Source organism: Lepidochelys kempii, chromosome 3, assembly GCF_965140265.1.
Source record: "Lepidochelys kempii isolate rLepKem1 chromosome 3, rLepKem1.hap2, whole genome shotgun sequence".
In the NCBI taxonomy this organism is placed as follows: Eukaryota; Metazoa; Chordata; order Testudines; family Cheloniidae; genus Lepidochelys; species Lepidochelys kempii.
In genome coordinates this window covers 59,929,806-59,942,410 of record NC_133258.1, presented here as the reverse complement: position 1 = coordinate 59,942,410, position 12,605 = coordinate 59,929,806, and the positions used below count along the sequence as shown (strand labels likewise).

The window sequence follows — 12,605 nt, the reverse complement described above, 5'->3', positions numbered from 1 at the left end:
GGAATAAACCAGGAAGCAGACTAAATTATCTCAAACTCTGGGAGGATCCATTCTCCAGGCCAGGGGTTGAGGTTATTACCAGGGTAGCACATCACTAGATATAGGCATATCACTAAAAAAAATGAACATAAGAAACAATATACCATGTTCTTTTTGTGCAACTTTGTATTGTAGTCATATCTTTGCATGAGTACAATATCATTAGAATGCAACTAGGTATATGTATGTGACAGAAAGTTTACTTTTCTGTAAAGTACAGAGTGATATCTAGATATAGTCTCATTTTGTTTTTATGAAGTTACACAAGTTCTCCAAACTCCTAGAGTGTATTACACTTCCAAAATTACCAAGATATAATTATATTAATTTTAATATATTATGTAATTTATACAAAAATATATTAATCATGGAAGCTTATTCAGCTATAAGTGTTTGGACAACTTGTGTAACTTCACACTCACTAATGAGAGAGATTCTATTTGGGATTTCTCCAGTGACATGGGGCATCTAGTTGTGATAGTCCTTGGAGCAGACAGAATACTACATACACAAATAATCATCAAGGGGATAGAATAAAACCAGCTAGTTTATGCAAACATCCTTGTTAACAGCAACTCAAACAACAACTCACATGTAAATGATTAACTCTGCAACTCCTTACTCTTTAAAGCAATCTCCAACCTGTTATGACCATTCTCATGTGCACTTACTGACTTGTAATGACAGCCCTCAATTACAAATATTACTACACATGTGACAAGTTCATACAGAAGTTATATTCTTCATCCACTAAACAATACAAAGTTGAAATACATTTTGAAAACATTTTCCCCCCTCTATAATTACAAGACATTAATATAAAATATGTATATAAAATCTCACCTGTGAAACAAATGACTAAATGAAAGACTACTTTTAAAAAATATTTTAATACACTGTTAAAGTATCAGGAGTATGTCATTAAAGGATTGTTGTTAAATGTAATTTCCGCTACATGTCTAACCTTCCTGAACCATTAATTTGACAAATCCTGAGGATTTTCCTTATTTAGCAACATCATCCATCACTCCTAAGAATCCCCTACAGAATTTAGATCAACAGAAGTAGGCCAGAAGGTCTCTGGTCAAACAAGTCATCTTTAAGAATGTTAATCCAATTGAATGGCTTAGCCTTTCCATTACAGCACTACTCTGTGCTGAGATCACCACTTTGTTTTTTTCTACATGGTTTTAAATAGCCTGGAAGTAGTAAGAACAAGAACACTCATAATGTTAGTCTTCATTACTGTACTCACAATCCAAATAATGGGTATGGACCAAAATCAGAATGGCAGTTGATTATTAAAATTCAGTCTCAAAAAGGAGCTTACTTACCTGTAACTGGAGGTTCTTCAAGATGGCTGGTCCCTATCTGTATTCCACATGGGATATACACAAGTGCATTATGTGCCTGAGTCCAGAATTTCTTGCAAGCAGCATCCGTTGGCCCACATGTAGCTCTCCTGTGCTCCCTAATGAGGGCATAATGGACTGTGTGGGCTGATGCCTGTCCAGTTTCCCATTCTTACTACAATATAACCAATCTGCAACTGAGGGGACAAAGGGTGGGTAGTGGAAATCAGATAGGGACCACACGTCTCGAAGAACCTCCAGTTCCAGATAAAATCCTCCATTTCTTCCCTGGGTGATGGTCCCTATGTGTGTTCCACACATGGAAGATTAACAAACAGTAAGCAAACAGATGGTGGGTGTGAGGAGGCAGAAGTGATAGCAGTTTGTAGTACTGCTGTCCCCACAGCAGTCTGCGCAGTTCATAACTGCACCAGGGGATAATGTCTTGTGAAAGGTATGCAAAGAGCTGCAAGTAGCTCTCCTACACATCTCTCTAGTATGGGTATGTCTCAGAGATGCAGCTGAAGTAGCTTGCCCCCTGGTAGAATGAGCTTTTACCTCTTGGGAGGTTGTGGGTAGGAGGAGAATGCCAGCTAGTTGGTAACAAAGGGTAATATAACCCGAGATCCATTTCAAAAGTCTCTAAGCCGATACACGGTGATTTCTTGATTGCTCTGCAATGGAAACAAATAGTTTCAGTGTCTTTCTAATGTCTTTTGTTCTATGTGGTGTGACAAAGTTCCTGCTCTACCTTGGTGGGTCTTGCGCTTATTGGCAGATTTGCTCGCCTTGGAGCTTCACGGCAGCCCTCATCTTGGCCATTTTTCTGAATTCACAGTCCAGGTCGATGACTCCTGTGTCTGACCAGGAGTTGGGAGGATTTGGGGGGAACCCAGGCCCGCCTTCTACTCCAGGTTCCAGCCCAGAGCCCTGTGGAATGCAGCTGTCTAGAGTGCCTCCTGGAACAGCTGTGTGACAGCTACAATTCCCTGGGCTACTCCCCCATGGCCTCCTCCCAACACCTTCTTCATCCTTACCATAGGACCTTCCTCCTGGTGTCAGATAATGCTTGTACACCTCACTCCCCCAACATTCCGTGTTCTCACTCTCAGCTCTTAGTGCCTCTTGCTCCCAGCTCCTCACACGCACACCACAAACTGAAGTGAGCTCCTTTTTAAAACCCAGGTGCCCTGATTAGCCTTCCTTAATTGATTCTAGCAGCTTCTTGATTGGCTGCAGGTGTTCTAATCAGCCTGTCTTAATTGTCTCCAGAAGGTTCCTGATTGTTCTGGAACCTTCCCTGTTACCTTACCCAGGGAAAAGGGACCTACTCAGCCTGGGGCTAATATATCTGCCTTCTATTACTCTCCTATAGCCATCTGGCCTGACCCTGTCACACTGGATAAAAAGCTAAAGTGCTCCAGATGTCCAGAAAATGCAGTCTTCTCTCCTCTTCCAGGGCACATGGCTTAGGAAAAAATACGGGTGAGTGGATGACCTGACTCATCTGAAACTCGGAAACCACTGTAGGTTTGAATCTCAGGTGGGGGCATAGCAAGATCTTTTCTTTATGGAATGTAGTTTATGGTGGGCCTGTCATAAGCACTCCCAGTTCATTGACTCTTCTGGCCGACGCTATAGCTATCAAAAAGGCCACCTTCATGGAAGGATGGATCATAGAGCATGTGGCCAGTGACTCAGAGTCTTAGGGAGAGTGATGATAGAACAAAATTGAGATACCACTGAGGTGAAAACTTCACCAATGGTGGAAAGAATCTGAGAATCCACTCAGGGAGTGTGAACGATCTGAGAATCCACAGGAGGATGGAACACACTGATTGCAGCTAAATGCACCCACAGGGAACTGAATGCAAGATTCAAAGAGTTGAGGGTAAGGAGATATTCTAAGATATCAGAAATTCCGATGGAGTCTGGAACAAAATGAACATCAATGAGTCAAAGTGTAAAAATGCTTCCATTTAGTTGAGTAACAGCTTCTTGTAGAATCTTTGCTACTTTAGTTAAAGATGCATTTGACCCTTTTGGAACATGAGCATTCTATCACCAAAGTGCATCCAAACAACAGGCTCCAAGTTGCAGCTGCCTCAGACTGGGGTGTGTGACCTTGTCCCAGTACTACATTAGAAGGTCCAGAAACATGGGGATGTTCATGCACTGAGAGCTTCATCAGATCCATGAACCAGAACTATCTCGGCCAGTTGAGTGTGATAAGGTTGACTTGAGCTCTATCTTAGTGGATCTTCCATACAACTTGTGGTATCAAAAGAACTGGAAGGAAGGCATACTCCAGGAGACCATTCCACGACATTAGGTGGGCATCTCCCAACAAGTCTTTGCCCAGGGTTGCTTTGGAGCAGTATAAAGGAAGCTTCCTGTTTGCCTGTGAGGCAAAAAGGTCCCAGGACAGCATTCCCCATTGAGTGAAGATGTCTTTGAGAACTGAATCATGACTTTTCTATTTGTGATTCACAGAAAAAGTGTCTGCTCAGGCAGTCCACTAGGGAACTTTGCACCCTGGTAAGTATGCTGCTGATAGGGTCATGTGATGTTTGATGCACCGATTCCAGGTGGTTACTACCTCCATGCACAAAGAGATCTTGTTCCCCCCACTTGTTTATATAAAATACTGTTGTCATATTGTCCGACATTATCTGAACATGTCTGGATTGGATGAGCAGGTGGAAGGCATTGCAGTTCCAACAGACTTCCCTGAGTTCTAGTAAGTTGATATGCATTCTGAACTTCTTGTGCCATATGATCATGCATGTGCACACTCCAACCTAAGAGGGAGGTGTCAGTAATGATGGTGGCTTCAGATATCAGTGTGAGGAAAGGGAACCCTACCCAAAAATTCTCTGGTTTTGACCACTAGACAACAAAGCCTAACATCTTGGGCAGAATTGTGACCTTTTCATTTACGGTGCCTTTTTCTGGTGAGTATATGGAGAGAAGCCTGGCTTGTAGGCATCACAGATGTAGCCTGGAGAATGGTTTCATGTGTGTGCACAAAGCTATGTGACCGAGGAGAGAAGGGCAAGGTCTTACTGATGTCCTGGGTGTGATAGCAATCTGGTGTATGAGTGTGCTCATGGCCAGAAACCTTTCAAGAAGTAGATACACTTTTGCTATAGTTGAGTCTAACATTGCCCCTGTGAAGTATATGCACCTCATGGGGGTCAAAATGGATTTGTGAACACCCTGGGTGCTCTGACCAAACTGAAGGGGAGGTCTTTGAATTGCTAATGGTCTTGGGAGAAGAGAAACTCAAGGTACCTCCTGTGGACCACATGGATATCTATATGAAAATATGCATCTTTCATGTCAAGAGCTGCAAACTATGCACACTCCTCTAACGAGGGAATTATTGATGCCAAGGAGATCATGAGGAATTTTAGTTTTCAAAATAACTTGTTTAACTGACAAAGATTGAAAATTGGCCTCCATTCTGCATTCTTCTTGGGATCAGGAAGTAAGGAGAATAGAATACCTTCCCATGGTTTGAGAGGAATCCTTTTCTGTGGCTCCCTTAAGAAGCAGGGAGTTAACCTTCTGTTCTAAAATCTCCTTGTGAGAGTGGTTCCTGAAGAGGAACGAGACAGGGCATTTGTGGGAAGGAGATATCAGAAACTCAACTAGATAGCCTCCACAGATAATGTCTAATACCCATTTATGTGTAGTGAGGGTGCTCCAGTCTTTGACAAACCGGGTAAAGTGGCCTCCAAACAATCTGAACAGGGGAATGAAGAGTATCAATAAAGGGACATGGGTCTTGACAGTCCCATCAAAAGAAAGGCTTCACCTAGGGATTAGAGTACAAACTGGCAGTGGATGTTGCAGAGGTTACTAGGTCTATACACCCCCTGTCTCTTGCCTGGTGGCTCCTGAGGAAGTTGATGATAAAAGCCTGAGGAATTGGTCTTGCCCTATACCACTATCTATGATGCTTCCTCTTGTGGTATAAATGCCAAGCAAGTGAACGCTGTTCGAGTCTTTGAGGGAGTGGAGAGACTCATCCATTTTGTTGTGGAATACGTAGATAGTATCGAAGGGAAGATCTTGGATAGTACGCTGCAGCTCTATAGGGAAACCTGAGGATTGCAACCACAAGTCTCTCCTCATGACAATGGCCACAGCATCTCCCTCAATGTGGCATCTGCTACATTCACCATGAGTTGGAGTGAATTTTGCCATCAATTTGCCCTCATCTACTAAGACCTGAAAGTGGGATCGATCCTCCAGAGCTTGTCCTTAAACTCTAGAAATCTAGCATAATTGATAAAATTATATTTGGATATGAGGGCCTAATAATTATCAAGATTCTGACCTGGAGGGAGGCAGAAGAGGGAGTATCCTTTGGGTGCTGTTGCTTGGACCGCTCTGTAGCCACATATACCACCAGCGAGTTTGGCAGGAGGTGAAAGAACAAGAACTCTCCCCGCTTGGATGGGACACTGCAGTCAGTGCTTCTTGGTCCTCTTAGGGGTGGGAGCACAAGAAGCAGAGGTGTGCCAAACTGCCTTTGCTGGGTTCATGATAACTTCATTGACAGGGAGGGCCATTCTACAGGGACTGGCGGGGGTGCAGAATGTTTAGTAAGCTGTGCGAAGGCTCCTGAATTTCCTCCAGCTGGATCTGTAGCACTGCTGCTACCCTGCGCATGAGCTCTTGGTACTTTTTAAAGTCATCCGGTGGAGATAAAAAAGATGGAGTGACCACCTCATCCAGTGACACTGAACAGACTGCTCCACGAACCAGTCAGATCTGGCTCACCATCCTCCTTTGACTATGCTAGCGGGGCCAATTGTGTAGGGCCAGGCAATGTTAAGTAGGAATCGTGCATAGATCCTGGCTGTCTGGGGGTAGGGCTCCCACGATCCCCAGTATTGCCAATAAGATGGATCCACTGGAGGAGGGGTCCCCATGGCACAGGGTAGCCCCTGTCCCTTGGCCAACCATGTCAGTTTGGAGGCCTGAATCCTGACCTTCTATCACCTGTGTCCAGGGTGACATCTCCTCCATGCCGCATAGACTCCTGGGGAGCCCTCAACTCATCGGAAGAGAAGGTTGGATACCTGGTCACCGGTGGGACCAATGGTACCAATGGCTGTGCTTGTAGGCTGGCAGATATAACTGTCCCCCCATTCCATCTCCTTGTGCTAGATTCCTCCTCCCGTGTAACATCATCTTGGAATATGGATGTACCCAATAGAAATGGTGAATGTGGATGGGGGAGAGCAAAAGATGTCCTCCAGGGAGGGAGACATCTCGGACCATGAGGAGTATGAGGAGAATCCATTGGGGGAGCTGGAGCCTCTCTGGTCACATGGTGGTTGGCTTCCTCCAGGGCCACATTGCTGTTGTCGATGGTTTGTTTCCCAAAGTGGATTGAAGCACCAGGAGCTATCTATCATGTGTCTTCATCACTAGAGCCAGTGTTGGAAGCATGGATCCATATCCTTGGGTGCCCTCTTGACTTGTCAAGAAGATTTAGTGGGGCTGAAGAGCTTAGCACCCATGCGTGTTGGCTCTCCTGAGGGGGTCAGGGAGGGATCCCTTCTTTTCAGACATAAATGACTGTCCTTATGTCTATGAGAATGCCCCTTACTCTCCTGTGAAGCCTTCTCTTTAGGCTTAAGAGACTTAGCCTCTGTTCCTCAACTCATGCTCAGAGGGGCACTGCCTGCTTGTTGAAGCTGAATCAGAGTGTGTGTGGAAGGGTCCACAGCCCAGATCGGATTGGGGCTTCATTGCCTTCATTCTCCATGAGGTGTTTTCTGAGTCTCAGTTCCCGACTCTCAAGTTCTGTGGGGGAAAAGCGTGGCAGATGCTGCACTTAGCAGAAATGTGAGCCTCACCCAGGCAGTTGAAGCAGCGTTGATGTTCATTGCTCACAGTAAAGGAGTGAGGACAGGAAACACAGTTTTTGAACCCCTGGATCCTGGGCAGAATCCCAGACTTCTTGGGGGGAAAGTTCCAGGGCAGGGGGAAATAATGTTATCTAATTATCTATGCTATACTATAAAAACTACAAAAATTAACTATACATAATTCATAAAGGAATGATGCTGTAAAAAGGAGCTGAGGACACCAAATAGAATGACTCACACCACATGGCGGTAAGGAGTATCTGGAGAGGAATCGGCCTCCACCGTCCTTTATGCCATCAGCTAGGAGCACAAAGATCTACGAAGCACATGCAAGCCAATGGACACTGCTTATAAGAAATTCCAAACTCAAGCGCATATCTCATGTGTGGAATAAATATAGGGACCATCACTCAAAGAAGAATCAAATGTTTCTAAACAATGGAATTTAACTAGTTACCAGTCACACTAATGTATACTAAAAATACCAGGTTATGGACAGAACTTAAAAACTGTGCTCCAACCACTTTTGGCCAAAGTTCTTGTGATGCCCTTAGCTTGCGGAACGCATGTTAACTCCAGTGACTCAGCTCAGTTCTTACGTAGTTATTCTACAACCTCCCTATCTATGTTCCCCCAGCAATTTCAATTGGATGGGCTAATCTTCCTTTTCTCCTGTTCAAAAATACTGCATATAATGTTTTTGTGCAAATGTAAGCATCTGCTGTGTTCACTACTATCAGCACTACAATTAAGAAATGCCACAACAAACATACTAATATCTTAAGATCGTATACACACAGCATAATATCTTGTTTTCTGAAGGGTTTGTTTTTAAAAATGTAAAAGAATGAAAGATTTCATGTGAACTTCAGACAGCATGTCATAAGGCTGCTTTTTATCCTTGAAGTTACCAAAGATCTCTTTCAGTTAGTAACTCAATAAAACAGAATTTTAACTTAGAATATACAGGTTATCCTGTATACTCATTCATTCCTGCATTGTCTATAAAGCTGCCACATTATACCAAGATTGCTGAACAGACACCATCTGGCATTTTGTGTTTCAGTGCTTCAGATTTCATTTTGTTTGAAATGGAATTATGTCTGGATTTAATTTCTTATTAAAAAGCTACTTATGGTTACATAAACATAACACTTTTTATGTCCTTATTAACACTATTCTGAACTTGTAAGCATGGTGCCCGAAAATTTTGGAAACTTGTCAGTGTCATCCAGTGATGAACTGCCAAAATCTTAATAACAGGTTCCCTCCTCAACCCACGAGGGGGTCGTTGCCCACTCCCGCCCCCTTGGACCCCTGCCCCATCCAACCCCCCCCCGCATTCCTTGATGCCCCCCCAGGACCCCTGCCCCATCCACCCCACTCCCCTGACTGCCCCAAGAACTGGGCAGGAGGGTCTCGTGGGCCACCGTAGTGGGTGCCCACCCCACCCCTAAGCCAGAGGCATCTTCCGGGGGGCAAGGTGGGGAGTCCCAGCGGTGCTTACCTTGGGCAGCTCCCAGAAAGCATCCAGCAGGTCCCTCTGGCTCCTAGGGGTGGGGGAGCGTAGCTGGGGGGGAGCAGGGGGAGCAACCGCTCCCCCCACTGATCACATCAAAAGTGGTGCCTTAGGCACCGACTCCCTGGGTGCTCCGGGGCTGGAGCACCCACGGGGAAAATTTGAGCTCTGCACCCACCAGCAGCTCCCCGCCCTGCACTTGGCCCCAGCTCACCTCTGCTCCGCCTAGGCCTCCTCCCCTGAACCCACCACCCCGCTCTGCTTCTCTGTGCCCCCCGGCTGGCTTCCTGCAAATCAGCTGTGCAGCGGGAAGCCAGGGGGGACTGAGAAGCAGGCTGCAGCTTCCCACTCAGGCCGAGGATGGCAGAGGTGAGCTGGGGCGGGGAGCAGTTCCCCTGCGCAATCCCCCCCGCACCCCTGGGTTACCTGCTGCGGCACGGGTGGCCCTCCTCGCGCACCCCCCCGCCCCAGCTCACCTCCGCTCTGCCTCCCTGGGCCTGAGCGGGAACAACCGGTTCTAAAAGGACTTCTAAATTTAACAACCGGCCCTAGTGAACCGGTGCGAACTGGCTCCAGCTCACCACTGGTGTCATCTAAGATATAGTGGAAAAAGAATGCTCTTCAAAGCTTTTCTTTATCTTTTGAAGTTATTCAAACAGAAACCTTAACATGCAATTTACTGATAATTTCCTTCTGAGCATGTTTATGCAATCAAATAAATGTCATGGCAAAATAATTAAAGAAAGAAATCAGATAATGATTTTGAATAGGAAGCATACTGATACGGCAATTTCATCCAAAAGAAAAGGTTGATTTATTTCATTGAGCAATTTCAGTTTATGATTTCGTTTAATTGAGTGATTAAATTAATTTTGGACGGTCTATTCACCCACCTAGACAAAACATCTGACATTTCTTTGGCCATTTGTTCCCTATAAGAAAATTGATAAGTGTACATAAGAAAAGTGTTATATTCAAATATTAATAAGGTCTGTTATGACTGATGGTATATTATGTCTAAGATAAAACTAATGCAGGAGCAATCAACTTCAACCAAATGCTCATTTATATTGTGGTAATTCCTTCTGAATGTTTGCCTCTTTCATATGGGATGGTTAAAATTCATGGTATTTGCCAGATACTGAATCTACATACTCTATAATTAACTTTAAACATTTCTTAGACATAAGCAAAGTATGAGCTATGAAGTATTAAAATTGATTATCAAAGGTCAATGTATAACAATGCTTACTATTATAGGGGAACAGAAATAATAAAAGGACAATACAATAATTTCTTCTAATAAGAGAATTATTATTATTATTAATTATTATTATTATTATTAGAAAGTAGTGCAAAACTCAGTGAAAATAAAGTATCATACGCAGTCATTTGAGGCTTTGTTCCATTGACTCTGCAAACAGAAGATATTTAGGTTAGTCTGGCAATTTCCTAATTAACTTTCTAAAAATCTGAAATGTCAAGAGGACAAATCAGTTCAACTTTTCCCTCTCTCCCATCCTCCTCTGATTTATCATCTAATGATTTTATTTGATCTAGACTCAGGATTATGAAGCCTTTTTTTCTTCTTTAATCTTCTGAATTTATTGATCAGAGTAACACGATTAGAAAAAGTGAAATTAAAATAATTCAGAAAAGCCTTACTCCATTTATAGATGTCCATCTCACTTCACCATGGCTGTTTTATACTCTCACATTATAACCTGGAATTTACTTATTTGTACAGAATAGATAGATTTCATCTTTCTGAATCAAAGACTCAGACATGCAACAGATGCACTTGTGTGTGGTTGAGCAGACTAAAAAAAAAAATGAAACAATTCTTACTTAGCAACTACTGGAACAGGCTGAATAACTTCAGTATCCAATCTGTGAAAAGACACTTAGAATTGAAATGGTTTGTCACAATATAGACCCACATCATGAATGTACACAAATACAGTATCAACAGTAATCCATATTGCATACATCCGTACAGTACACAGATATTAAATACACACATATTTAGATTTCTCTCCAGAAATATGCAACATATTCAAGAGTGATAGACTAGCCAAAATTAAAAAGGGTTAGTGTGTATTTTGGTACCAGATACTGTAACCAAGCCAGTAAATGTCAATAGAATAAGAAAACAAAATAGCAATGTATTCATTTACTTAACCTGAAAGTGATAAAAATATAATACAATATGGTGCAAAGAGGAATAAGCTATTTTTATGATTTTACAGTGCTGTGATTTTACTCAAGCATGTATTTCACACACACAGTACATACCCTATTTATTTTAAGTACTTATCAACTTGAGAAGATTAGTAAAATAGGGACTAGCTATAAAAGTCAAACAGAATGTGTACACACTGAATAAAAATTGAGGCCGTTTACAGAAGGACATGCTACAGATTGATTTTTTTTATTTTTTTGGGAGTGGAGAACAGCACCATAGGGCAGAACATATTAGTCACTACTAGTTGTCCTTAGAAACAGAACATACTATCGTATTGTCACATGGCTTTTGGCTAAAAAAGCTCCTAGTGCCGATTATTAAGTACTCCAAAAGGAGTATAGTTCTATGAAAAAATACTTTTGCTCATATCATGATGCAAAAGTAAAACGAAAATGGTTTGTGGAAATGCTATGCAAAGCACGGGAGAGGCAGTGAGGCTGGATGAGTTCAGCATACTTAGTATGTTATGCAACAATAAGGTTGAACGTGGTGTGGGGGAGGGGAGAGAAGGAAGTGTAAGTTACAGCAGTGTAAGCCTATGCATGTTGGAATGTGCAGTTCATCTGCCCCAAAGGAAGACACATGTTCGGGTCTGCTTACATTTTAACAAATACCCACTGAGCAAGAATGTTCAGCAGTGATTTTTCAATGCTTAACTTGTTATGTTTAGTTCCCGCCTCTCCAAATCTCACAAAGGAATTTCTTCTCTCTAAGCACTATTTCCATGCAATGCTTCAAATTTCAAACCTCTCCCTGCAGCCAACATGACTAAAATGCCTTGTGAGGATCTGTGTAAAAGGATATTTTTTAAACAACAAAAACAAAACTTGCTGAACTCAACGGTTTTATCCAGGGGTTCTCAAACTGTGGGTCATGACTCCACTTTAACGGGGTCGCCAAGGCTGGTGTTAGACTTGCTGGGGCCCAGGCCCGAGCCCCACCGCTCAGGGCCCAAGCCCAAGCCCAAGCCCAAGCCCCACCACCCAGGGCTAAGGTTACATGCCCCCTGCCCAGGGCAGAAGCCCTTGGGCTTCAGCTTTGGCCCCCCCCTGCCCAGGGCAGTGGAGCTCGGAAGGCAGGGGTAGGGCGGGCTCAGTCTTCAGGCCCTCTTTCCTGGGGTCATGTAGTAATTTTTATTGTCAGAAGGGGGTCACGATGCAATGAAGTTTGAAAACAGCTGATTCAGACCGAACAAAATTTCCACAACTTTTCTAAGCAAGTCTTCTAGGTGCCTATACACGAGCAGTTAGAAATTAAATTAGTTTGCTAATGCTTCAAAGAAAGTTATAACAAAGGCAGAGTATTTCAACTATAAATGCAGTGAAGAAACCAATCTAAGAAAGGATTTACACTGATGGAAAACAAGATGGACATTTTTGTAAAGTGTCAAAACTTCCCATTCAAAAGTATTTTGGTTTTTAAGTGTGGTTGCACTCACTTATTCCGAGCCTAGACAGTGTTGCTGTGTTCTCAACCCTCACCATGTGTATGTGCGAATGCACACAAACAAAAAAAAGGGAGGAAGAGACTCAGTTATAGCTCAAAATGGGTAGATTGTTTTT

The 12,605-nt window shown here is 43.1% G+C and overlaps 1 protein-coding gene across 3 annotated transcripts in view; it reads right to left on the bottom strand.

The window, feature by feature from the left end:
• Positions 1-12,605, bottom strand: part of MYO6 (myosin VI) — a 179,684-nt gene that overhangs the window by 16,207 nt on the left and 150,872 nt on the right. The window contains exons 29-31 of one of the 3 annotated variants that reach the window (XM_073336482.1): positions 10,647-10,688; positions 10,183-10,212; positions 9,692-9,730 (exon numbers count right to left, since the gene is read on the bottom strand). The exons of the other annotated variants lie outside the window; for them this stretch is intronic. Of the exons in view, the coding sequence (XP_073192583.1) occupies positions 9,692-9,730; positions 10,183-10,212; positions 10,647-10,688 (111 nt within the window). The remainder of the gene's footprint in view (positions 1-9,691; positions 9,731-10,182; positions 10,213-10,646; positions 10,689-12,605) is intronic. 3 annotated transcript variants of the gene reach the window in all.